The sequence below is a fragment of the Pseudorasbora parva genome, chromosome 9 (assembly GCF_024679245.1).
Source record: "Pseudorasbora parva isolate DD20220531a chromosome 9, ASM2467924v1, whole genome shotgun sequence".
NCBI lineage: Eukaryota > Metazoa > Chordata > Actinopteri > Cypriniformes > Gobionidae > Pseudorasbora > Pseudorasbora parva.
This window is the reverse complement of record NC_090180.1, coordinates 886,554-913,057: the sequence shown is the minus strand read 5'-3', so window position 1 is coordinate 913,057 and position 26,504 is coordinate 886,554. Positions and strand designations below refer to the sequence as shown.

The following is a 26,504-nucleotide window of genomic DNA, read 5'->3' as shown; positions in this document are numbered from 1 at the left end:
GCGTCTGGAAAGGGAGCGAGGCTGAAGGGAATAATTTACACCTGTCCAAAAGACTCTTCAGTGCTGAATGGCAGCCGGATGATAACCAGAAACGTTGCATCTTGGGAGTTATAATGCATCCCTGATGCATGCATACATACATACATACATATACATACTTTTCCAAAGCTTTCCTGTAGCTTAAAGGGATACTTCACCGCTTTTTCATATTAAACTATGTTATTCCCTTAACTAAGCCGAGTTGACACACACCTCTCTCGTCTCAGTGTGTGCTCTTAATCTCTGACGGGCAGTGACGATCTGATAGCATTTAGCTTAGCCCACTAAGCCCAGTTCATTCACTATGGTACCAAACAGAGATCAAGTTAGAAGTACCAAACACCTCCATCTTTTCCCTAAGATGCAGTTACACCAATAGCTGAACGATCAAGTATGGTGACAAAATAAAACGTGGTACTTCTCTAATCGGATTAAAAAGGAGAACTATAATGTATGGCGGAATAGCACTTCTGAGAGTACTTCGGCTCGGCGCAGTAAAAAGTCCCAGCCGAAACATCTTTCCTCACACCTCCCCCTCACTCTCTCATTTCTGTCAATAGGGAGATGTAAGTCGCTTTGGATAAAAGCATCTGCAAAATGCATAAATGTAAATACATACATACATACATACATACATACATACATACATACATACATACATATATACATACATACATATATACATACATACATACATACATACATACATACATACATACATACATACATACATATATACATACATACATACATACATACATACATACATACATACATACATACATACATACATACATACATGCATACATACATGCATGCATGCATGCATACATACATACATGCATGCATACATACATACATGCATACATGCATACATGCATACATGCATACATACATGCATACATGCATACATGCATACATGCATACATGCATACATGCATACATACATACATATATGCATACATGCATACATGCATACATATATGCATACATGCATACATGCATACATGCATACATGCATACATGCATACATGCATACATGCATACATGCATACATGCATACATGCATACATGCATACATACATGCATACATGCATACATGCATACATGCATACATACATACATGCATACATATATTTATGGGAAGAATGCAAGTCCTCCCACGTTATTATTTCTCACGTCAGCTTTTCCCTAACTCTACCTGCCAGCTGAAGCTGCACAAGCCCTCTCTTGTTCTTGCTCCGTCTCCGTCGTGAACATGCAGCTCTGAGCATATTCCCCTGCATATAGTCAAATATTCAAATAAAATTAATTACTAAATTAACTGCATCAATTATAATACTGATCTGTCAGCATTGTCTCTCTCTGATAAATTAAAATAAGCTGATAACATCACTGTTTACTCCAGAACGACTGTACAGCCAAATCTAATTCTGCTGCAGTATTGTCCTGTTTAACACTGAAGCTGCTCTGACACAATCGGCGCTGGAGAAGAGCGATAGAAATAAAGACCAACACGGCTGCCTGATATCCTTAAGCGTTCATGAGTCTGAAAGAAAAAGTTCAAGGCCCTGGAAAGCTTCTGAAGAGAAACATGTATAGATCAGGTCAATTTATTTTGTGCGAGAAGTTTTCTGGAAACCGTTCCGTATCATTCCCTCCGGTCGATAATGTGTCATTTCTGCCTGTGCAGACTAGCTGGCTTGATTTACGTTAGTTATTCACATTTACACGTTATGTTAAGTCACATACACACCCACACACACACACACACACACAGCCCCTTAACCTACCCATCACAGGAAACATTCTGCATTTTTACTTTCTAAAAAAACTCTAATGATCTAATGAAGACTCAGACTAAAATGATCTGCCAATGGGGTGAGAAGAATAATCTGATTTCTGATTGAAATCTTGTTTCTTGTTTCCGTCCCAAACAGAAATCAGATTATTTCTCTCACCCCATTGGCAGATCATTTTGCCTGTTTTAAGCAAAAACTCTCTTCATTTAGATTTTATTTTCAACAAAACAAGAAAAAACATCTTATGTCGTTTTACTGATCTAGTAAATGCATCTTGATTTAAGAATTGTTCGATATTTAGACTGGAAACAAGAGAAAAATACTAAATAAGAAGAGCGTGTTTTGCCGTGTGCTGTATGAAAGGACAGGCAGGGGAAGCTCAGCAAACACCGTCAGAGCTGTGTGTGTTTGAACAGCTTTACACACGTTTGTGATCCGCACAGCAGCATGGTGTGTGTGTGTGTGTGTGTGTGTGTGTGTGCGTGTGTCCTATCATTGTGCGCTGACCGCTCTTCCCCCCTCCACAGGTGTAAGTGTAACGGCCACGCCAGCGAGTGTGTGAAGAACGAGCGCAGGAGGCTGGTGTGTGACTGCAAACACAACACTGAGGGAGCCGACTGCAGCCGCTGCAAACCCTTCTACAACGACCGCCCCTGGAGGAGAGCCACGGCTGACCACGCCAACGAGTGCCTGCGTAAGACACACACACACACGGGCGCACGTGCACACGCACGCACAAACACACACACTCACACACTCTCACACGCACTCTTCTGTTTTCTCTAAACCGGAGGCATATTGTGAGTGTTCTCCATCCCCTCATCTGGACACATCCTGGCACTTCCTGGAAATGCATGACTAATGTGGACATCTGATGTTCACACACACACACACACACACACACACAGCTCCTGTTGATTGCCAAACCGCATCTGCAATATTCAGCCTATATTCAGCCTCAGACTGTTCCAGTGTTTGTCTGTTGTGTGTAAATGTGATGGCCTATGTACTGGAGCTCTGACTGGAGTGAGTGTGTGTGTGTGTGTCCTGTGTATGTACTGTGTAACGCCTCCTCCTCTGATCTCTGACTGGTGTGTGTGTGATGTCCTGTGTAACGCCTCCCCCTCTGATCTCTGACTGGTGTGTGTGTGATGTCCTGTGTAACGCCTCCTCCTCTGAGCTCTGACTTGTGTGTGTGTGTGTGTGTGTGTGTGTGTGTGTGTGTGTGTGTGTGTGTGATTTCCTGTGTAACGCCTCCTCCTCTGAGCTCTGACTGGTGTGTGTGTGTGAGATGTCCTGTGTAACGCCTCCTCCTCTGACTGGTGTGTGTGTGTGAGATGTCCTGTGTAACGCCTCCTCCTCTGACTGGTGTGTGTGTGTGTGATTTCCTGTGTAACGCCTCCTCCTCTGAGCTCTGACTGGTGTGTGTGAGATGTCCTGTGTAACGCCTCCTCCTCTGACTGGTGTGTGTGTGTGTGTGATGTCCTGTGTAACGCCTCCTCCTCTGACTGGTGTGTGTGTGTGAGATGTCCTGTGTAACGCCTCCTCCTCTGACTGGTGTGTGTGTGTGTGATGTCCTGTGTAACGCCTCTTCCTCTGAGCTCTGACGTGTGTGTGTGTGCGGTGTCCTGTGTAACGCCTCCTCCTCTGACTGGTGTGTGTGTGTGTGTGAGATGTCCTGTGTAACGCCTCCTCCTCTGACTGGTGTGTGTGTGTGTGTGTGTGTGTGATGTCCTGTGTAACGCCTCTTCCTCTGAGCTCTGACTGGTGTGTGTGTGTGTGTGTGTGTGTGTGTGTGTGTTTCAGCCTGTAACTGTAATGGGAAGAGTGCCGAATGCTCGTTTGACCCGGAGCTTTATCGGGCCACTGGGCACGGAGGCCGCTGCAGTAACTGTGCCGATAATACAGACGGGCCGAACTGCGAGCGCTGCCTGGACAACCATTACAGAGATCCATCCGGCCGACGCTGCCTGCCCTGCGGATGCAGCCCTGTGGGTGAGTACAACACACACACACACACACACTTATCACGAGCATCAGCTCTTGAACAGTCAATCAGGCAGAATGCAGGAATAGCATTAGACCCGCTTAAATAAAGATGAAGAACTATATAAAGTGATATTGTGAAGGTGCCAGGGGATCATTTTATTTCATTTTAACACCTCGTTCTGGTGTAAAATTTGAATAGGCCTCCATAGGCTTGTCACTCAATCTATTTATATATATTAAAAAATTATGTATTTTTTAAATTCTCTTTACAACTGTTTTAATCGTCCTTGTTTTTATTTTTAATTCTTACACATGGCGTTCTTATTTCTCATGCATATATCCCCACTATTTTAATGACTGTCTATGTAAAGCGCTTTGAATTGCCAGTGTGTATGGTCTATATGAATAAGCGTGCCTGTAACCCTGCTCTTGTTTGTTTATCGTCTGCTGTTCAGGCTCTCTCAGTCCTCAGTGTGATGACTCTGGCAGGTGCAGCTGTAAGCCAGGTGTGATGGGAGAGAAGTGTGAGCGATGCCAGCCGGGGTTCCACACACTGACCGCCGCAGGATGCAGGTAAAGCTTTAACTCAACTATAACCAGCTTTAACTCATCTATAATCGGCTTAAACTCATCTATAATCGGCTTTAACTCAACTATAACCAGCTTTAACTCATCTATAATCGGCTTTAACTCATCTATAATCGACTTTAACTCATCTATAATTGGCTTTAACTCATCTATAATTGGCTTTAACTCATCTATAATCGGCTTTAACTCATCTATAATTGGCTTAAACTCATCTATAATTGGCTTTAACTCATCTATAATTGGCTTTAACTCATCTATAACCGGCTTTAACTCATCTATAATTGGCTTTAACTCATCTATAACCAGCTTTAACTCATCTATAATCAGCTTTAACTCATCCATAATCGGCTTTAACTCATCTATAATCGGCTTTAACTCACCTATAATCGGCTTTAACTCATCTATAATCGGCTTTAACCCATCTATAATCGGCTTTAACTCATCTATAATCGGCTTTAACTCACCTATAATCGGCTTTAACTCATCTATAATCGGCTTTAACTCATCCATAATCGGCTTTAACTCAGCTATAACCAGCTTTAACTCAACTATAACCAGCTTTAACTCAACTATAACCAGCTTTAACTCAACTATAACCGGCTTTAACTCAACTATAACCGGCTTTAACTCATCTATAATTGGCTTTAACTCATCTATAATTGGCTTTAACTCATCTATAATTGGCTTTAACTCAACTATAACCAGCTTTAACTCATCTATAATCGGCTTAAACTCATCTATAATTGGCTTTAACTCATCTATAATTGGCTTTAACTCATCTATAACCGGCTTTAACTCATCTATAATTGGCTTTAACTCATCTATAACCAGCTTTAACTCATCTATAATCGGCTTTAACTCATCTATAACCGGCTTTAACCCATCTATAATCGGCTTTAACTCATCTATAATCGGCTTTAACTCACCTATAATCGGCTTTAACGCACCTATAATCGGCTTTAACTCATCTATAATCGGCTTTAACTCATCTATAATCGGCTTTAACTCACATATAATCGGCTTTAACTCATCCATAATCGGCTTTAACTCACCTATAATCGGCTTTAACTCACCTATAATCGGCCTTAACTCATCTATAATCGGCTTAAACTCACCTGTAACCGGCTTTAACTTACCTATAATCGGCTTTAACTAATCTATAATCGGCTTATCTCACCTGTAACCGGCTTTAACTCACCTATAATCGGCTTTAACTCACCTATAATCGGCTTTAACTCATCTATAATCGGCTTTAACTCAGCTATAATCAGCTTTAACCCAGCTATAAACAGCTTTAACCCAGCTATAATCGGCTTTAACTCATCCATAATCGTCTTTAACTCATCCATAATCGGCTTTAACTCAGATATAATCGGCTTTAACTCACCTATAATCGGCTTTAACTCACCTATAATCGGCTTTAACTCAGCTATAATTGGCTTTAACTCATCTATAATCGGCTTTAACTCACCTATAATCAGCTTTAACTCATCTATAATTGGCTTTAACTCATCTATAATAGGCTTTAACTCATCTATAATCGGCTTTAACTCACCCATAATCGGCTTTAACTCACCCATAATCGGCTTTAACTCACCTATAATCGGCTTTAGCCCATCTATAATCGGCTTTAACTCATCTATAATCGGCTTTAACGCATCCATAATCGGTTTTAACGCACCTATAATCGGCTCTAACTCACCTATAATCGGCTTTAACTCAGCTATAATCGGCTTTAACGCATCCATAATCGGCTTTAACTCACCTATAATCGGCTTTAACTCAGCTATAATCGGCTTTAACTCATCTATAATCGGCTTTAACTCATCTATAATAGGCTTTAACTCTTTTATAATCAGCTTTAACTCAGCGATAATTGGCTTTAATTCATCCATAATCGCCTTTAACTCAGCTATAATTGGCTTCAACTCAGCTATAATCGGCTTCAACTCATCTATAATCGGCTTCAACTCATCTATAATCGGCTTCAACTCATCTATAATCGGCTTTAACTCATCTATAATCGGCTTCAACTCAGCTATAATCGGCTTCAACTCAGCTATAATTGGCTTCAACTCATCTATAATCGGCTTTAACTCATCTATAATCGGCTTCAACTCAGCTATAATCGGCTTCAACTCATCTATAATCGGCTTCAACTCAGCTATAATCGGCTTCAACTCAGCTATAATCGGCTTTAACTCATCTATAATCGGCTTCAACTCATCTATAATCGGCTTCAACTCAGCTATAATCGGCTTCAACTCATCTATAATTGGCTTCAACTCAGCTATAATCGGCTTCAACTCATCTATAATCGGCTTCAACTCATCTATAATCGGCTTCAACTCAGCTATAATCGGCTTCAACTCATCTATAATCAGCTTCAACTCCTCTATAACCGTCTTTAACTCTTCTATAATCGGCTTTAACTCATCTATAACCGGCTTTAACCCACCTATAATCGGCTTCAACTCATCTATAATCGGCTTCAACTCATCTATAATTGGCTTTAACTCATCTATAATCGGCTTTAACTCCTCTATAACCGTGTTTAACTCTTCTATAATCGGCTTCAACTCATCTATAATCGGCTTTAACTCACCTATAATCGCCTTCAACTCACATATAATCGGCTTTAACTCACCTATAATCGGCTTCAACTCATCTATAATCGGCTTCAACTCATCTATAATCGGCTTTAACTCACCTATAATCAGCTTTAACTCCTCTATAACCGTGTTTAACTCTTCTATAATCGGCTTTAACTCCTCTATAACCGTGTTTAACTCAGCTATAATCGGCTTTAACTCCTCTATAACCGGCTTTAACTCCTCTATAACCGTCTTTAACTCATCTATAATCGGCTTCAACTCATCTATAATCGGCTTCAACTCATCTATAATCGGCTTTAACTCCTCTATAACCGTGTTTAACTCTTCTATAATCGGCTTCAACTCATCTATAATCGGCTTTAACTCACCTATAATCGCCTTTAACTCCTCTATAACCGTGTTTAACTCATCTATAATCGGCTTCAACTCATCTATAATCGGCTTCAACTCATCTATAATCGGCTTTAACTCCTCTATAACCGTGTTTAACTCTTCTATAATCGGCTTCAACTCATCTATAATCGGCTTTAACTCATCTATAATCGGCTTTAACTCACCTATAAGCGCCTTTAACTCACATATAATCGGCTTTAACTCACCTATAATCGGCTTCAACTCATCTATAATCGGCTTTAACTCACCTATAATCAGCTTTAACTCCTCTATAACCGTGTTTAACTCTTCTATAATCGGCTTTAACTCCTCTATAACCGTCTTTAACTCCTCTATAACCGTGTTTAACTCTTCTATAATCGGCTTTAACTCCTCTATAACCGTCTTTAACTCCTCTATAACCGTGTTTAACTCATCTATAATCGGCTTTAACTCACCTATAATCAGCTTTAACTCCTCTATAACCGTGTTTAACTCTTCTATAATCGGCTTTAACTCCTCTATAACCGTGTTTAACTCTTCTATAACCGGCTTTAACTCATCTATAATCTTCATTTGTGTTCTCCTGAAGAAACAAACACACCTACATCTGGGATGCCCTGCAGATAAACAGCACAGGCTCATTTATGGGCTGAACTATAGCTTTAACATTGAGTAATGACTAATCGGACGGTTCATCCGATTGATTCTCATAGCCAGTGATGTGATCTTTTCTGATAATAGCACCTTTATTTACTGAAACACAAAAATTGGCAAGGCTCAAACTTTGGTGCCGATCAACTGTCCCGTTCACGCTCATGTTCTTAAAACATTGCATTGTTAGGATTCATAAAAATGGGACTGGCCAACTATTGATTGACAGCGTTTTAAATACACGTCAATGCCGATTTTTTTTTTTATGCACTTGGCAGATATTAATTTTTCGCCCTGCTGGCCAACACAACACACTTAATCTTTAATTGTTTTAACATTGTAAGGACCCCTCTCTCTCTCTTCTAGAAGGCTATATTAGAATGCAGACTCCATCCGTGTGTTTAAAGCTGACTCTCTTGGCCTTTCCCTTTCAGACCCTGCTCTTGTAATCCTTCCGGAAGCACACAGGAGTGCGACGTCCAGACCGGGCGCTGCCAGTGCAAGGAAAATGTGGATGGTTTCAACTGTGACAGGTCAGGCTCATTACCACACACACACACACACACACACAGAGCGCTGTTAGCATTGTTGTCTGGACTTGACTTGTACTGCAAAAATGCTCTTCTTACTCTTGCTTGTTTCCAGTCTAAATATCTAACAATTCTTAAATCAAGATGCATTTACTAGATCAGTAAAACGACATAAGATATTTTTTCTTGTTTTGTTGAAAATAAAATCTAAATGAAGAGAGTTTTTGCTTAAAACAGGCAAAATGATCTGCCAATGGGGTGAGAGAAATAATCTTATTTCTGATTGAAATCTTGTTTCTTGTTTCCGTCCCAAACAGAAATAAGATTAGGTTACACTTTATTTCCATAGGCCACTTTAAACATTCTACTAACTATAAGTAACTTTGCACCTACATGTCAACTATCTCTCATTAGAGTATTAGTACACTGGTAGGTTATGGTTAGGTGTGAGTGTTCGGGTTAGTAGAATAAGTTGAATTGTAGTTGCCAACAAAAGTTTGGGGACCAACAAAATAAAGTTTGATTAAATATTAATCAGACAGTCTATAAATACTCTAATGACATTTAGTTGCAAAGTTACTTATAGTTTGTAGACTGTCTAAAGTGGACTATCAAAATATTTTCTCACCCCATTGGCAGATCATTTTGCCTGTTTTAAGCAAAAACTTACTTCATTTAGATTTTATTTTCAACAAAACAAGAAAAAATATCTTCGTAATATGTCATTTTACTTATCTAGTAAATGCATCTTGATTTAAGAACGGTTAGATATTTGGACTGGAAACAAGACAAAAATACTAAATAAGAAGAGCATTATTTGCAGTGTGTTCACAAGGACAAGCGTTATAATTGCTGGGTTTGTTTAATATTTCCTCAAATGAGAATCTGGTCATCCACAGAATGAACTCTTCCATCAGCACACTCAGCTCCTGATCTGGCATGAGGACGTCTGTCCAAGCTTTAGAAACAGACACGCGTATACACCACTTTCTTATGGAAAGTCCCTGTGTGGGTGACACACAGAGGGTGTGTGTGTGTGTGTGTGTGTGTGTGTGTGTGTGTGTGTGTGTGTGTGTGTGTGTGTGTGTGTGTTTGTGTGAAGCAGAATTAGGACTCTCAGTGTCAGATGGAAGAGAAAATAGCTCCGGGATGGCAAAGGTTTCCCAGCTGAGAGCCTCGGTCAGACCATGTAAGGCCTCCAGACTGGCCGTCTCCAGAGTTTAACCTGCTTCTGTTCTTCCTGTTGACTGGGACGATCTTTGATGACGTGCGACTACAGTTTTAAAATGCATAACACAATAAAAAAGCTATTAATCCTAGACTACACACTACCATTCAAATGAAGTCAAAAATGTGTTTAAAGGATCTCTTCTGCTTTTCAAGGCTACATGTATTTGATCAATAATACAGTAAAACCGGTATATTGTGAACATTTAAAATAACTGTTTTGTATTTTTATATATTTTATTCCTGTGAACAAAGCTAAATTTATATGTCAAAGCATTGCAGAGATACAGCCTCAAGAGTCATTTTTGCATCATAGCTCAACACTGTTGCAGTGGTATATGACTACTGTTTTGTCTATCAACACGAAATCCATAATTATTTGTTCACATGGTCTGGAGACGATACGATTCAATTTTGGTGAAAATTGGACAAACAGTCTAGGACGAGTTAGAAAAAGTATGTTTTTAACCAATAACAAGATAGAGGGGAGAGGGGTTTGCCAAAAATATGGACAATATTGGTATCTATTTTCTCACCATGAGCCAATGAATGTGACCAGTCTCATTACAATAGGCTAATTTAATCAAAAGTTATTAGCATTTTGTACACCTTATTACAACTTTTGACCACAAGGTGGCGCTGCCCAAAAACTTTTTGAGTACCTTCAGGGCATGGAGCAGAAGACACATACTGAGATTTGTAATGATACACTAATGCATTTGTAACATTAGTATTTTATTCCCTAATACTGCATTGAAGTCAATGGGTATTTCATGTTTTGTTCTATTATAGCCCCATCAAGAGGCACAATGCCACCATTTTTTTAATTTGTCCTCAGAATGAGCCCATACATATACGTGTCGAGTTTGGTGAAAATATCTCATTTTGTTTTGGAGTTATAAACATTTATATGAAAAAACACGTAAAAAATGACTGACACCTGATTTTGATTGGATTTTACTACCCCTTACTATCAATATTTTGAGATTTGGGCATTAGCGTTAAGCTATCGACCTATGTTTCCGAACTTCTGAGGCTGGTTTCGTCTCGATCGGACTAGCGGTTTTGAAGATATCAGCTAATGTTTTTTAAAGGGGGGGTGAAACACTCAGTCTCAGTCAGTGTCATGTCAATCTTGAGTACCTATAGAGTAGCATTGCATCCTGCATATCTCCGAAAAGTCTTTATTTTTTTTATAATTATATAAGAAAGATGCGCTGTTCCGAGTCTTTCCGAAAAAAGCCGAGCGGGTGGGGGCGTGTCGTGTGAGCGGAGCTAAATAATGACGAGTGCGCGCCGCTGTTAATGTGTCGAGTGCGTCGTAAAGCTGTGTCATCCCTAACAGCGGGAAAAAAACTTTATTCAAAATAAAAATATGGCTTTTAATCAGATACAGCCATACATCTATGATCCGGAATCAGACCCAGAGGCTGCAGTTGAACAGGAGCAGCAGCAAAAACGACTAGAGCAGGACGTCTCTATGTGGTACAAGTTATACACTAACTATATAATATGCTTAGCGGCTCGTGTTATTTACATATTTATACTTGAATTATATCGTCGTATTTTTGTCTTTGAAGGTGTACATGTGGGAAGTGCAGTTGTGCACGTGTGTGTGTGTGTGTTTACGCGTGGTTTGTGTAGACAGTAAGCGGACTGGTTTTGCACGGCAGGCTAAGTTAGTGTTTACATAGAAAGACACGGAATAGTAGTGCATTTGAATGAAGAAGCGTGCTTATTTAGTTCAACATATTTCCCCCCTCTTTGTGTATTGTTGTTTGGAGTGCTTTTACAATACACAAACATAAAGTTACACATATAGTGGCCAGCTAAACAAATGTACACGCACTACACATCGCATGCTCCATTGATCAACTAACTATACGTGATCATGTTTGGGCTACTTGATGAGCATAGGCAAAAACACAGACATTTGAAGCAGTCTCACTCACCGCCTGCGGTTCTAACGTTGGGACCTTTATCGTTGGGACTGCTCCATCCTTCAGCGATCGGGAAAATCCGGCGTCGAGCTGGGCCTTGTTTATGAAACAGTCGGCACCGAAATGCAGCGAACAGATATAAACATTCGCGCAACTCAGTTGCTGATCCGGAAAAGCAAATTCCATCCACTGTTGCCTTAACGCGGGGTTTTTGGGGAATCTGTGCAGGACTGTCTTGGTCTGGCAACCAAAAACGCACTTTTTTGATGTCATTGTTAGTTGTGCACATCACCTGTCCAGCAGCCTACGAGCCAGCGCTTTGATGGGCGTAGCCTGTTGCTCTCTCTCTCCCTCTCCCTCTCCCTCTCCCTCTCTCGCTCTCTCTCTCTCTCTCTCTCTCTCTCTCTCTCCCTCTCCCTCTCTCTCTCTCGCTCTCTCTCTCTCTCTCTCTCTCTCTCTCTCTCTCTCTCTCTCTCTCTCTCTCTCTCTCTCTCTCTCTCTCTCTCTCTCTCTCTCTCTCCCTCTCCCTCTCCCTCTCTCGCTCTCTCTCTCTCTCTCTCTCTCTCTCTCTCTCTCTCTCTCTCCCTCTCTCTCTCTCTCTCTCTCTCTCACGCTCTTCCGGTAGAATTGTCCGTACGGCCCATACAAGGAAATTCCGCCCCCATTAACGTCAAAGTGGACGCATGATCGCAAAAAACTTGCCGAAACTTATGACTAACCGGAAGTAGTATTTTTGACAAAAAATACTCCCATCAAACGTCCACCTTAACTTTTGAAACTTTGTCCATGTTTAGTATGGGATTCCAAGTCTTTAACAGTGTAAAAAGATCAGTATGCATGAAACAGCATTTCACCCCCCCTTTAAGCACTAAATTACAATGCTGCGCAAACCATACGCCGAAACCTGGCAAGTCTGGTATCATTGGACTCGGCAAGGATTCAGGAGACAAAAAAAGTTACTCCCATCCAAATATGTCAACCACACCCAAAGTTATAAGCATTTGGGGGAAAAAATTCTCCACTAGGTGGCGCTGTTTCGAAACTTCTCAGGCTACTTCAGGGCATTGTGCTGATGACCCATACCAAGTTTCGTAACAATATGTTCATGCGTTCATAAAATACAGCATTTTAGCACATAAATCAAAATGGCCAACAGCCAAAAAGGCAGACCTAGTAAACTTGGATATCAGTTGACTCGACATGACTCCCCGTATCTAAGGAGATACATTTTATGATTTTTGGATAAATGGTTCAGAAGTTATTAGCCAAAATAGCCCTTTTTTGTATCTCCAGACCAGTAGGGTGCACTGCGCCGAAACACTGCATGTTGCCTCAGGTCATGCTTGTGATGACAGGTACCAAGTTTGGTTTGAACACGATAAAGCGTTGCAGAGATATGGCCTTTAGTGTGCTTTTGCAACCTCTACGTAAAATTTGTTCGCACATTTATCGTAAACGATTTGAAGAATCAACTTGAATTCCATAACTTTTTGTCACCATGGTCTGAAGATGATCTGGTTCAATTTTTGTGCAAATCAGACGAACCGTCTAGGACGAGTTCGAAAAAGTAGTTTTTTGGAAAATTATGACTCAAATCGACGTCATAGGGTGCAATCGAATCGGCTTGAGCCAAGGAGTCAGAGAAAATTTGGATTTTGTTTCTAGCCCTTTTAGTTCAGGAGTTATTAGCATAAACATGAGTGCCACTTTGGACAGTTGGTGGCGCTAGAGAGATTGAGTTAGAGACTCAAAATTTGCTATATTGACAGTTGTGACTGTCTTTTATGTGTGCCAGATTTAATCATGTTCCCGCGAGCGGTTCTATGGGCTGCCATAGACTTGTGAGCGGAAGAAGAATAATAATAAGAAGAACGCTAACGGTTTCAATAGGTGCCTCCGCACCTTCGGTGCTTGGCCCCTAAATACTAAGGAAGAAAAGCATTTTTTGCAGCGGATGCATCACTAAGGACTTCATTTGGACAACTTTAAAGGAGATTTTCTCAATATTTAGATGTTTTTGCACCCTCAGATTCCAGATTTTCAAATATTGTCCTATCCTAACAAACCATACATCAATGGAGAGATTATTAATTCAGCTTTCAGATCATCTACACATCTCAACATTGACCCTTATGACTGGGTTTGGGCTCTGGGGTCTCATTTTACCTTTTTTTGAGAAGGTAAAAAATTCTAGAGACTAAAACTGAAACTGTTCTAGTATGCGAGTGTTTAACCGGACTGGATTGGAACCAACTGCTCCGTTTTGCCAATCGGCTATCATCTGTCTCTTTGCTAATAAATTTGTGCATCTTGCTTTCAGGTGTAAACTTGGCTTCTTCAATCTGGACCCCCAGAATCCGCAGGGATGTACTCCATGCTTCTGCTTCCAGCACTCCACAGTGTGTGAGAGCGCCGAGGGCTACAGCATACACACCATCAGCTCCACATTCGACAGGGGTGAGCAGCATCCTGAGCCAATGAGCCTCAACCAAAAGACTGAACCTAGATGAACCTAATGTAATGTTATTGAACAGATGCGGAGGGCTGGAAAGGACAGCAGCGAGACGGCTCCAGCGTCCCTGTGCAATGGACAGCCAGTTCCCAGGAGATCTCACTCATCTCTGAAGATTACTTCCCCATCTACTTTGTGGCTCCAGGTATAGAGACAGATGCGAGTTTCTTGAACATTGGTTGACAGTACACTGCAAAAAGTGTATCGGATCATATTTCTTTCCCGTCTGATCTCCGATCAAGGGTTCTGGACCAGAATCAGCACAATATCGACAACGTGGATCGGATCAGGACATTCCTGAATGTCCCGATCCACATTGTCGATATTGTGCTGATTCTGGTCCAGAACCCTCGATCGGAGATTAGACGGGGTTAGTTCACCCAAAAATGAAAATTCTCATTAATGACTCGCCTTCATGTGGTTGGACACCCGTCAGACCTTCGTTCATCTTCAGAACACAGATGAAGATATTTTAGTGTAAAGCTGAGAAAGGCTTCAGATAGGCCTCCATTGGCATTCAGTCCATTCCCACTCACAAGACCCATAAAGGCCCTAAACACATCGACACACAGCCCATCTCACTACAGCGGCTGGACAATCACTTTACAATGCGACGAGAATAGTTTTTTGGCACAAAAATCAAAATAACGACTTTATCCGCCGTGTTATTGTCGTGAACTCGACGCATGCGTGAGAATATGACGCAGCTCCGCCGTTCATGACCCAGAAGAGGAGGAGCGAGACCGACACGGAAGACAAGAACTCAGCGGATAAAGTCATTATTTTTTTTCGCTGTAGTGTCGATGTGTTTAGGGCCTTTATGGGTCTTGTGAGTGGGAATGGACTGAATGCCAGTGGAGGCCTATCTGAAGATCATGTTGTCCTAACGGTTTGCTCTTTGTTTGTGTAGAGAAGTTTGTTGGTAATCAGCTGCTGAGCTACGGCCAGAACCTGACGCTGAGCTTCCGCATTCAGAGACACGACGCTCGGCTGTCTGCGGAGGACGTGGTGCTGGAGGGGGCGGGGCTTCGTGTGGCCGTGCCGCTTATAGCCCAGGGTAACGCCTACCCCACGGAGGACACACAGACCTTCGTGTTCAGGTAATGCGCTCAATCTCCTCATTTAAAGGTGCAGTGTGTAAGTTTTATCGGCATCTAGTGGTGAGGTTGTGAACTGCACCCGCTCACTCCTCCCTTCTGACGCACTGAGAAGCTACAGTGGCCCACACAGGACACACGTGGTCTGAGACAGCAGAGAGTAGCTAGAGCTCTGTCCCTTTAGGGCCACCGTAGAAACATGGCAGCACAAAATGGCGTCTTCAGGATAGGACAATATTTGAAAATCTGGAATCTGAGGGTGCAAACACATCTAAATATTGAGGAAATCTCCTTTAAAGTTGTCCAAATGAAGTCCTTAGCAATGCATATTACTACTAATAATACATTTATGATATGAACATGTTGAGCATGATGTGTTTGTCCTCCAGACTCCATGACACCACTGACTACCCCTGGAGACCCACAGTGAAGCCCGCGGACTTCCAGAAGCTGCTGCACAATCTGACGGCTTTAATGATCCGCGGAACCTACAGCGCTAGAAGTACGTCTGTCTGTCTGTCTGTCTGGCTATCTGTCTGTCTGTCTGGCTATCTGTCTGTCTGTCCATCTATCTATCTGTCTGTCTGTCTGGCTATCTGTCTGTCTGTCTGGCTATCTGTCTGTCTGTCTATCTGTCTGTCTGTCTGTCTGTCTGGCTATCTGTCTGGCTATCTGTCTGTCTGTCTGGCTATCTATCTGTCTGTCTGTCTGTCTGTCTGTCTGTCTGTCCGTCTGTCTGTCCTTCTGTCTGTCCTTCTGTCTGTCCGTCCGTCTGTCTGTCCGTCTGTCTGTCCATCTGTCTGTCTGTCTGTCTGTCCATCTATCCATCCATCCGCTCATCCATCCACTCATCCATCCATCCACTCATCCATCCATCCACTCATCCGCTCATCCACTCATCCATCCATCCATCCATCCACTCATCCATCCATCCGCTCATCCATCCAGCCATCTGCTCATCCATCCATCCATCCACTCACCCATCCACTCACCCATCCACTCATCCATCCATCCACTCATCCTTCCACTCATCCATCCATCCACCCATCCATCCACTCATCCATCCATCCATCCACTCATCCATCCATCCACTCATCCGCTCATCCATCCAGCCATCTGCTCTTCCATCCATCCATCCACTTATCCATCCACTCATCCACTCATCCATCCATCCACTCATCCATCCATCCATCCACCCATCCATCCACTCATCCATCCATCCGCCCATCCACCCATCCATCTGCCCATCCGTCCATCCATCCATCCATCCATCCACTCATCCATCCATCCACTCATCCATCCACTCATCCATCCATCCACTCATCCATCCACTCATCCATCCATCCACTCATCCATCCACTCATCCATCCATCCACTCATCCATCCACTCATCCATCCACTCATCCATCCATCCACTCATCCATCCATCCGCTCATCCATCCAGCCATCTGCTCATCCATCCATCCATCCACTCATCCTTCCACTCATCCATCCATCCACCCATCCATCCACTCATCCATCCATCCATCCACTCATCCATCCATCCATCCACTCATCCATCCATCCACTCATCCGCTCATCCATCCAGCCATCTGCTCTTCCATCCATCCATCCATCCACTTATCCATCCACTCATCCACTCATCCATCCATCCACTCATCCATCCACCCATCCATCCACTCATCCATCCATCCGCCCATCCACCCATCCATCTGCCCATCCGTCCATCCATCCATCCATCCACTCATCCATCCATCCACTCATCCATCCACTCATCCATCCACTCATCCATCCACTCATCCATCCATCCACTCATCCATCCACTCATCCATCCATCCATCCACTCATCCATCCATCCACTCATCCATCCACTCATCCATCCACTCATCCATCCATCCACTCATCCATCCACTCATCCATCCACTCATCCACTCACTCATCCACTCATCCATCCACTCATCTATCCATCCACTCATCCATCCACTCATCCATCCATCCATCCATCCACTCATCCATCCATCCATCCACTCATCCATCCATCCATCCACTCATCCATCCACTCATCCATCTGGTGATGTTAACTGATGTGTGTGTGTGTATGTTGTGCAGGTGCTGGTTATCTGGAGCGTGTGTCGCTGGTGTCAGCTCGGCGTGGCTCTGGCCCTCCGGCCCGGTGGGTGGAGCAGTGCTCGTGTCCTCAGGGTTACGAGGGCCAGCACTGTGAGGAGTGTGCTGTGGGCTACAGACGGAGCCGTCCGGAGCGGGGCCGCTTCAGCTCCTGTGAGCCCTGCAGCTGTAACGGCCACAGCGACTCCTGCCACCCCGCCACAGGTTAGTACCGCACTAGTGTTGGTGTGCCTTTACTATCAGCTCTCAGGACACTCGAGCCGACCGGCTGCAGATGCTCTCACTGTTATCATCAGGAGGAGGGCCTTATGGAAGGTCATGAGCTCTGGACGACACAAAGCCTTTCAAATATACTACATGAGATTTTAATGATATAATTTCGGTGCTGTTCTAGATCTAAATCCACAATAAGAAAATCACATTTAAGATGCAGTCAGAGGCCGAAACACAGACTGTAGATTCTGAGGCATTTCTAGGTATTCCATGCATACCCAAAATTTACTATTCCTAAGATCAGGCATAACATTATGATATTGTGTTGGTCCTAGGGTGACCACCCGTCCCGCCTAGCCCGTGTTTGAAGCCGAATTCACGCCTCCCGCAAATTGAGACCGTCACGCATAATCAATGCTTGCTCAAAAAAAGTTGGTCGATCTTTATCCTCGAAGAAGCTCAGGCAGCCAATCGAACATCACTCGACAGCTCCGCACGCTACTGTTGCCGCACACACCCCTCCTCATCGAACTGCTGACTAGGTTGTCATTTTTTGCAGTCTATGGTTGGCAACTTTGTTCATTGTCATGACAGCGCACACACACGTGCAACACACACTGGGAAGGAACTTTCAGATGCGCGCTGAACAGGGTCTCAGCAATGCTTAGGTAGGTGGAGCGTGTCAAAGTAACATCCACATGGATGGAGGACCCAAGGTTTCCCAGCAGAACACTGGCCAAAGCATCACACTGCCTCCGCCGGCTCGCCTTCTTCCCATAGTGCATCCTGGGGCCATCTCAAACTGAGCTGCTCTGTGTATTCTGACAGCTTTCTATCAGAACCAGCATTAACTTCTGGAGCAGTTTGAGCTCCAGTAGCTCGTCTGTTTGATCGGACCCCACGGGCCAGCCTTCGCTCCCCACGGTCATCAATGAGCCTTGGCCGCCCATGACCCTGTGGCCGGTTCTCCACTGGTCCTTCCTTGGAGCACTTTTGATAGATACTGACCACTGCAGACCGGGAACAGCCCACAAGAGCTGCAGTTTTGGAGATGCTCTGACCCAGTCGTCTAGCCGTCACAATCTGGCCAAACTCGCTCAAATCCTTACGCTTGCCCATTTCTCCTGCTTCACACACATCAACTCTGAGGACTAAATGTTCACTTGCTGCCTAATATATCCCACCCACTAACAGGAGAGATCAGCAGTGTTATCACCGTTCATAATTTTATGCCTGGTTGGTTGGAGTACTAGTGCTACTTTTGGCTTTGTCTTTGTGTAATGTGGCCATCTTGTGGTGATGTGTGGTATTACAGTGTGTCCTTGTTTTGGTGTTTGCAGGAATGTGTAGCTGCCAGCACAACACTGCTGGCATGAGCTGTGAGAGGTGTAAGGATGGGTTCTATGGGGACTCTACGCGTGGCTCTTCCTCAGACTGTAAAGAATGTCCCTGTCCACCAGGGGCCACGTGTGCTGTGGTGCCCAAAACCAAAGAGGTGGTCTGTACAAACTGCCCAGCTGGAACCACAGGTACAGACCCGCGGCATTCAGCCGGCCTGGAGATTATTCAGTATACCGTATATACCCGAATATAAGACCACCACACATTTACCAGACTTATTTTTGGGGATTTCAACAGAAAATAATTTCAAAATTCTACTGATATTTAGTTGGGAAAACATTTTAACACAATTCATTACATTTTTGGAATAATTTGTCACAAAATAAAGTGCACTCTGTCAAGGAGTAATGAGTAAATGAGTGACAAAAATTAATAACCTTTTCACAAAAATACAATTATTATGTATGCAATTCATACTCTGTAAAAAAATATTTACAAAATAAGTTACCTGGTATAATCTTTTATAAATAAAAAAGTTAAGTTGATACGATGAATATTTTTTGAGAATCGACAACCTTTATTAAAATATTAAAAGATGTTGTAAGCATATTGGGTAATTGTGTGTTTCATTTGTGATGACGCAGTGAAATAGTGCTATTTTCATGATTTATCAAACTTTTTATGTGGTTCAGATACAATAATATTTAGTTTTTATTTATTAAACCAATTTCTTTCATTGTATCAACTCAATTTTTTTATTTCAATGAAGTAAAAATTTTAAGGCAACCAGGTTGCTTACCGTTTTAAGTTAAACCAACAATAAAATGAGTGTAGTTTTCACGTGTGGCCACGCTTATAGGAGCGGCCGCCTGGAGGGCCAAACAAGGCTCTCCTCCGTTGACCGCCAGTCATTATCACAGGTTTGTAGTCAGTATTAATGCAGTAAAACAGTGATATTAACATACCAAATTCAATATTGATGTGCTGATGTTGCACACTGGCACAGGAAAGCAGATGAACACAGAATATTAGTGCAGGTTTAAACCCATTATAAAGAAAACACGCTGCGTTCATCTTCTGGGCTCATCTACTCGCCTGTGTATAGTATGCGTCATGAGAAAGCTGTAACCTGAATGTGATATTTTAATATCACTGTTTTAACACATTAAGGCACTTTAAGGGTGGTTTGCACTGATAAGGATTCGCCGTCAGGTCACCCTTTGTCTGCTGCTGGATCAGCTCTATAACAGTTTTACTGCGAAATTAATCTGTGTTTAAAATGAAGTGGTGCAACTATTTAAAATAAAACCCACATCAGCAAATCCTAGATTAGTGTTAAACTTTGCTTAATTGAATCTTTATTAGTGCAACTCACCCTGTAGTGTTTTTCACGTACAGCGTTTTAAAAGCGTCCCGCTGTTTTTAGTGTTTGAAATACTGCACCAGGGGCTGCATATGGATCAGAAGTGCCCAAAATGTGCTGCATCTTCTTCACATATTTTAGTTTTAAGATGGTAATCTGACAGGCTTGTGCTGCAGTTATATGACGGTTTTGCCCTCCAAGGCTCCGCGACAGTCACGTGACTGAAAACTAGGGATTGTGGTACTGTGACGATAGATAGAAAATAACCTGCTGCTTTTAGTCAAACACATCTGACATTAAAGTGTTAAAACAAACTAAACTGTGGGGCTGCAGTAAGAACAGCAGTGCAGATGGGCTTTAATGCTGCACATTGAACTAATTGTCAGACATTACGAAGCCTATTATGTTAGCGCCCTCTACTGTTTCCCTCTGCTTTCGCCCCGTGATTTAGTCTATATCGCAAATATAAGACATCCCCCATTTTCAACCTATGTTTAGGACACTCCTCATCTTATATTCGGGTATATACGGTGTTAGTTAAGTGCATATAGTATTGCAGCCGATAATCATGCACCGGTCTCCAGGTAAGCGATGTGAACTCTGTGACGACGGCTTCTTCGGGGACCCTAAGGGTGAGAAAGGCCAAAAGAGGGAGTGTCAGGCCTGCAGCTGCAATAATAACATCGACCCGAACGCTGTGGGGAACTGCGACCGAGAGACGGGCGAGTGCCTCAAGTGCATCTACAACACCGCCGGCGTCTTCTGCGACCGCTGCAAACAAGGCTTCTACGGCAATGCCCGAGCCCCGGATGTAGCCGACAAATGCAAACGTGAGTTAATCAGGAGCTTTCTCAGAGCTGTGCCAGATCTTAAAGGGTTAGTTCAGCCAGAAGTGAAATGTCTGTCATTAACTCCTCTCCCTAATGTCGCTCCACACCCGTAAGACCTCCGCTCATCTTCACACACAGTTTAAGATATTTTATATTTAGTCCGAGAGCGTATGCAAGTGTATGCACACTATACTGTCCATGTCCAGAAAGGGAATAAAAACATCATCACAGTAGTCCATATGAGACATCAGTGGGTTTAGAGTCTCTTGAAGCATCCAAAATACATTTGGGTCCAAAAATAACAAAAACTACGACTTTATTCAGCATTGGCTTCTCTTCCGCGTTTGTGTTCAATCCTCAAATAAAGATTCAAACGGTTATGAGTCAGCGATTCGATTCATGATTCGGATCATGTCGTGTTATTTTTGGACCCAAATGTATTTTGGATGCTTCAAGAGACTCTAATTAACCCACTGATGTCTCATATGGACTACTGTGATGATGTTTTTATTCCCTTTCTGGACATGGACAGTATAGTGTGCATACACTTGCATACGCTCTCGGACTAAATATAAAATATCTTAAACTGTGTGTGAAGATGAACGGAGGTCTGACGGGTGTGGAGCGACATTAGGGAGAGGAGTGGGGCCATTAATATGCTATAACGTGTTGATGTGTGCAGCGTGCTCGTGCTCTCCGTATGGGACGGTGGACCAGCAGACCTCCTGCTCTGCCGCGGGCGACTGTGAGTGTCTTCCTCATGTCGTCAGCAGAGACTGCAGTGTGTGTGAGCCCGGATTCTACAACCTGCAGAGCGGCAGAGGCTGCGAGCGGTACTACAGCCGTCTATACACACATCATAAATCCTGAGAAACGCTTAGAAAACCTTCATAATCTGAAAAAAATGCTCTTCTTACTCAGTATTTTTGTCTAGTCAAAATATCTAAACATTCTTACATTAAGAAACATTTACTAGACAAGCAAAAAATGTCTTGTTTTGGGAAAAATAACTCCAAATGAAGAGAGTTTTTGCTTAAAATAAGATAAATAATCTGCCAATGGGGTGAGAAAAATAATCTTGTTTTCTGTTTGGATTAAGATTATTTTTCTCACCCCATTGGCAGATCCTAGAAATCTAGACGCACCCTAGCAGCAGCAAATCTAATCTGCCACGAGTGTCGTCTAGCAACTCTCAATACACGTCTGTGCTGTAAAAACCAAACTCTGGTCGGGCCAATCACATCGTGTATAGAGTCGGTGGGCGGGGCTTAACATAATGACGGCCGAGTTGCGAGTGTGTGCTTCTAGTAAACACAGAAGCTGGCGAACGGCGGTCTGTCGAATCAGCTCTGACCGCGACTCTGGAAGACTTGAGTTCAGCTTTTCTCTGAGAAAAGAACAAAGAATGGCACTGAAGTCATTCTGAAGAAGGGAAGATGTGTTCGAGTTTAGCCGACCGGATACGGCGAATATTTAATCTGTCAGCTCTGCTTCACCTTCGAGCTCTGGTTGGTTGTAGCGCTATCCTATCAGATCAGAGAGGGAGTTTGACAGACAGCCGTTTATCCCGCCCCTCAGATTGAGCCGCCAATGGGGAGCTTCCAGACCAAACATCTTGATGTGGCTCTGGCTTGTCAGGCTAAGATTATTTATCTCATTTTAAGCAAAAACTCTCTTCATTTTGAGTTACTTTCCCCAAAACAAGACAATTACTTTAGCTTGTCTAGGAAATACTTCTTGTTTTAAGAGCTTTTAGATGTTTGGACTAGAAACAAGACAAAAATACTGAGTTAGAAGAGCATTTAGTGCAGTGTAAACACACGACTGATTCTGCGAAACGTTCCGAAAACCTTCATAATCTGTGAATGTTTCCTCAGATGCAACTGCAACCCCATTGGCTCCACAAACGGGCAGTGTGACATCATCAGCGGCCAATGCGAGTGTCAGCCCGGGGTCACAGGTCAACACTGCGAGCGCTGTGAGGTCAACTTCTTCGGATTCACTTCATCCGGTTGCAAACGTACGTTCTGCCTTATTCTATCCATCTCTGTCGCACTGACCTGTTGTGTGTGTGTGTGTGGTTGATTTTGTTGCATTGACCCGTTGTGTGTGTGTGTGTGATTTGTCGCACTGACCCATTGTGTGTGTGTGTGATTTGTCGCACTGACCCCTGGTGTGTGTGTGTGTGATTTGTCGCACTGACCTGTTGTGTGTGTGTGTGATTTTGTTGCATTGACCCGTGGTGTGTGTGATTTGTTGCATTGACCCGTGGTGTGTGTGATTTGTTGCACTGACCCCTGGTGTGTGTGATTTGTCGCACTGACCCGTTGTGTGTGTGATTTGTCGCACTGACCCGTGGTGTGTGTGATTTGTCGCACTGACCCCTGGTGTGTGTGATTTGTCGCACTGACCCCTGGTGTGTGTGATTTGTCGCACTGACCCCTGGTGTGTGTGATTTGTCGCACTGACCCCTGGTGTGTGTGATTTGTCGCACTGACCCCTGGTGTGTGTGATTTGTCGCACTGACCCCTGGTGTGTGTGATTTGTCGCACTGACCCGTTGTGTGTGTGATTTGTCGCACTGACCCCTGGTGTGTGTGATTTGTCGCACTGACCCGTTGTGTGTGTGATTTGTCGCACTGACCCGTGGTGTGTGTGATTTGTCGCACTGACCCCTGGTGTGTGTGATTTGTCGCACTGACCCCTGGTGTGTGTGATTTGTCGCACTGACCCGTTGTGTGTGTGATTTGTCGCACTGACCCCTGGTGTGTGTGATTTGTCGCACTGACCCGTTGTGTGTGTGATTTGTCGCACTGACCCGTGGTGTGTGTGATTTGTCGCACTGACCCCTGGTGTGTGTGATTTGTCGCACTGACCCCTGGTGTGTGTGATTTGTCGCACTGACCCCTGGTGTGTGTGATTTGTCGCACTGACCCCTGGTGTGTGTGATTTGTCGCACTGACCCGTTGTGTCTGTGATTTGTCGCACTGACCCCTGGTGTGTGTGATTTGTCGCACTGACCCGTTGTGTGTGTGATTTGTCGCACTGACCCGTGGTGTGTGTGATTTGTCGCACTGACCCCTGGTGTGTGTGTGATTTGTCGCACTGACCCGTTGTGTGTGTTTGTGATTTGTCGCTCTGACCCGTTGTGTGTATGTGTGTGTGATTTGTCGCACTGACCCGTTGTGTGTGTGTGTGTGTGTGTGTGATTTGTCACACTGACCCGTTGTGTGTGTGTGTGATTTGTCGCACTGACCCGTGGTGTGTGTGATTTGTCGCACGGACCCGTTGTGTGTGTGTGTGTGATTTGTCGCACTGACCCCTGGTGTGTGTGTGATTTGTCGCACTGACCCCTGGTGTGTGTGTGATTTGTCGAACTGACCCGTTGTGTGTGTGATTTGTCGCACTGACCCGTTGTGTGTGTGATTTGTCGCACTGACCCGTGGTGTGTGTGATTTGTCGCACTGACCCGTGGTGTGTGTGTGTGATTTGTCGCACTGACCCGTGTGTGTGTGTGTGATTTGTCGCACTGACCCGTTGTGTGTGTGATTTGTCGCACTGACCCCTGGTGTGTGTGATTAGTCGCACTGACCCGTGTGTGTGTGTGTGATTTGTCGCACTGACCCCTGGTGTGTGTGTGTGATTTGTCGGACTGACCCCTGGTGTGTGTGATTAGTCGCACTGACCCGTTGTGTGTGATTTGTCGCACTGACCCGTTGTGTGTGTGATTTGTCGCACTGACCCCTGGTGTGTGTGATTAGTCGCACTGACCCGTGGTGTGTGTGTGTGATTTGTCGCACTGACCCCTGGTGTGTGTGATTAGTCGCACTGACCCGTGGTGTGTGTGATTTGTCGCACTGACCCCTGGTGTGTGTGATTAGTCGCACTGACCCGTTGTGTGTGTGTGTGTGTGATTTGTCGCACTGACCCGTTGTGTGTGTGTGTGATTTGTCGCACTGACCCCTGGTGTGTGTGATTTGTCGCACTGACCCGTGGTGTGTGTGATTTGTCGCACTGACCCCTGGTGTGTGTGTGATGTGTCGCACTGACCCGTGGTGTGTGTGATTTGTCGCACTGACCCCTGGTGTGTGTGTGATGTGTCGCACTGACCCGTTGTGTGTGTGATTTGTCGCACTGACCCGTGGTGTGTGTGATTGGTCGCACTGACCCGTGGTGTGTGTGATTTGTCGCACTGACCCCTGGTGTGTGTGTGATGTGTCGCACTGACCCGTTGTGTGTGTGATTTGTCGCACTGACCCGTGGTGTGTGTGATTGGTCGCACTGACCCGTGGTGTGTGTGATTTGTCGCACTGACCCCTGGTGTGTGTGATTAGTCGCACTGACCCGTTGTGTGTGTGTGTGATTAGTCGCACTGACCCGTTGTGTGTGTGTGTGTTTTGTCGCATGGTGTGTGTGATTTGTTGCATTGACCCCTGGTGTGTGTGATTTGTCGCACTGACCCGTTGTGTGTGTGTGTGATTTGTCGCATGGTGTGTGTGATTTGTTGCATTGACCCCTGGTGTGTGTGATTTGTCGCACTGACCCGTGGTGTGTGTTTGCAGCTTGTGACTGTGACCCGGAAGGCTCTCAGTCCGCTCAGTGTAAGGAGGATGGCCGCTGCCAGTGTCTCCCAGGCTTTGTGGGAAGCCGCTGTGACATGTGTGAGGAGAACTACTTCTACAACCGCTCCACTCCGGGATGCCAGCAGTGTCCAAACTGCTACAGCCTGGTCAGAGACAAGGTGTGAGGCCTTCTCATGGACACAGGACCTTAGGCTTTATAACAGGAGACACCGCTTCACTGTGTTCTTTCTGAGCAGGTGAACCAGCAGAGACAGAAGCTTCTGGAACTGCAGAATCTGATCGATAATCTGGACAACAGTGAGAATACAGTGAGTGACAAGGCCTTCGAGGACCGACTGAAGGAGGCAGAGAAGACCATAATGGACTTACTGGACGAGGCTCAGGCTAGCAAAGGTATTGTCTGTCATGGGGTCATTTACCTGATGGTTTCCTCACCCCGTCTCATCCCAGATCTTTGTGTCTTTCTTTCTTCAGTTTTTTGAGGAAAACATTCCAGGATTTTTCTCCTCATAATGGACTTCAATGGGAACCAACGGCTGAAGGTCCAAATCAATGAGGAAGAGCTTCAGAAACTCTGATGATCCCTGAGGAATAGAGTCTGATCCAGACTAAACATCACACATTTACTACACTAAGAAACATTTATACACTTTAACCTCAGATGCTCGACTTGCACTGCTCTG

General features: G+C 44.0%; 1 protein-coding gene across 1 annotated transcript in view; it reads left to right on the top strand.

The window, feature by feature from the left end:
• lamc1 (laminin, gamma 1) overlaps positions 1 to 26,504 on the top strand; it is a 100,440-nt gene that overhangs the window by 60,962 nt on the left and 12,974 nt on the right. The window contains exons 4-18 of the mRNA XM_067453466.1: positions 2,369 to 2,535; positions 3,648 to 3,836; positions 4,286 to 4,403; positions 8,494 to 8,592; positions 14,077 to 14,213; positions 14,291 to 14,413; positions 15,179 to 15,368; positions 15,755 to 15,867; positions 17,475 to 17,696; positions 19,046 to 19,234; positions 20,994 to 21,239; positions 21,922 to 22,072; positions 23,117 to 23,259; positions 25,801 to 25,979; positions 26,058 to 26,214. Coding sequence (XP_067309567.1) covers positions 2,369 to 2,535; positions 3,648 to 3,836; positions 4,286 to 4,403; positions 8,494 to 8,592; positions 14,077 to 14,213; positions 14,291 to 14,413; positions 15,179 to 15,368; positions 15,755 to 15,867; positions 17,475 to 17,696; positions 19,046 to 19,234; positions 20,994 to 21,239; positions 21,922 to 22,072; positions 23,117 to 23,259; positions 25,801 to 25,979; positions 26,058 to 26,214 — 2,423 coding nt within the window. The remainder of the gene's footprint in view (positions 1 to 2,368; positions 2,536 to 3,647; positions 3,837 to 4,285; positions 4,404 to 8,493; positions 8,593 to 14,076; positions 14,214 to 14,290; positions 14,414 to 15,178; positions 15,369 to 15,754; positions 15,868 to 17,474; positions 17,697 to 19,045; positions 19,235 to 20,993; positions 21,240 to 21,921; positions 22,073 to 23,116; positions 23,260 to 25,800; positions 25,980 to 26,057; positions 26,215 to 26,504) is intronic.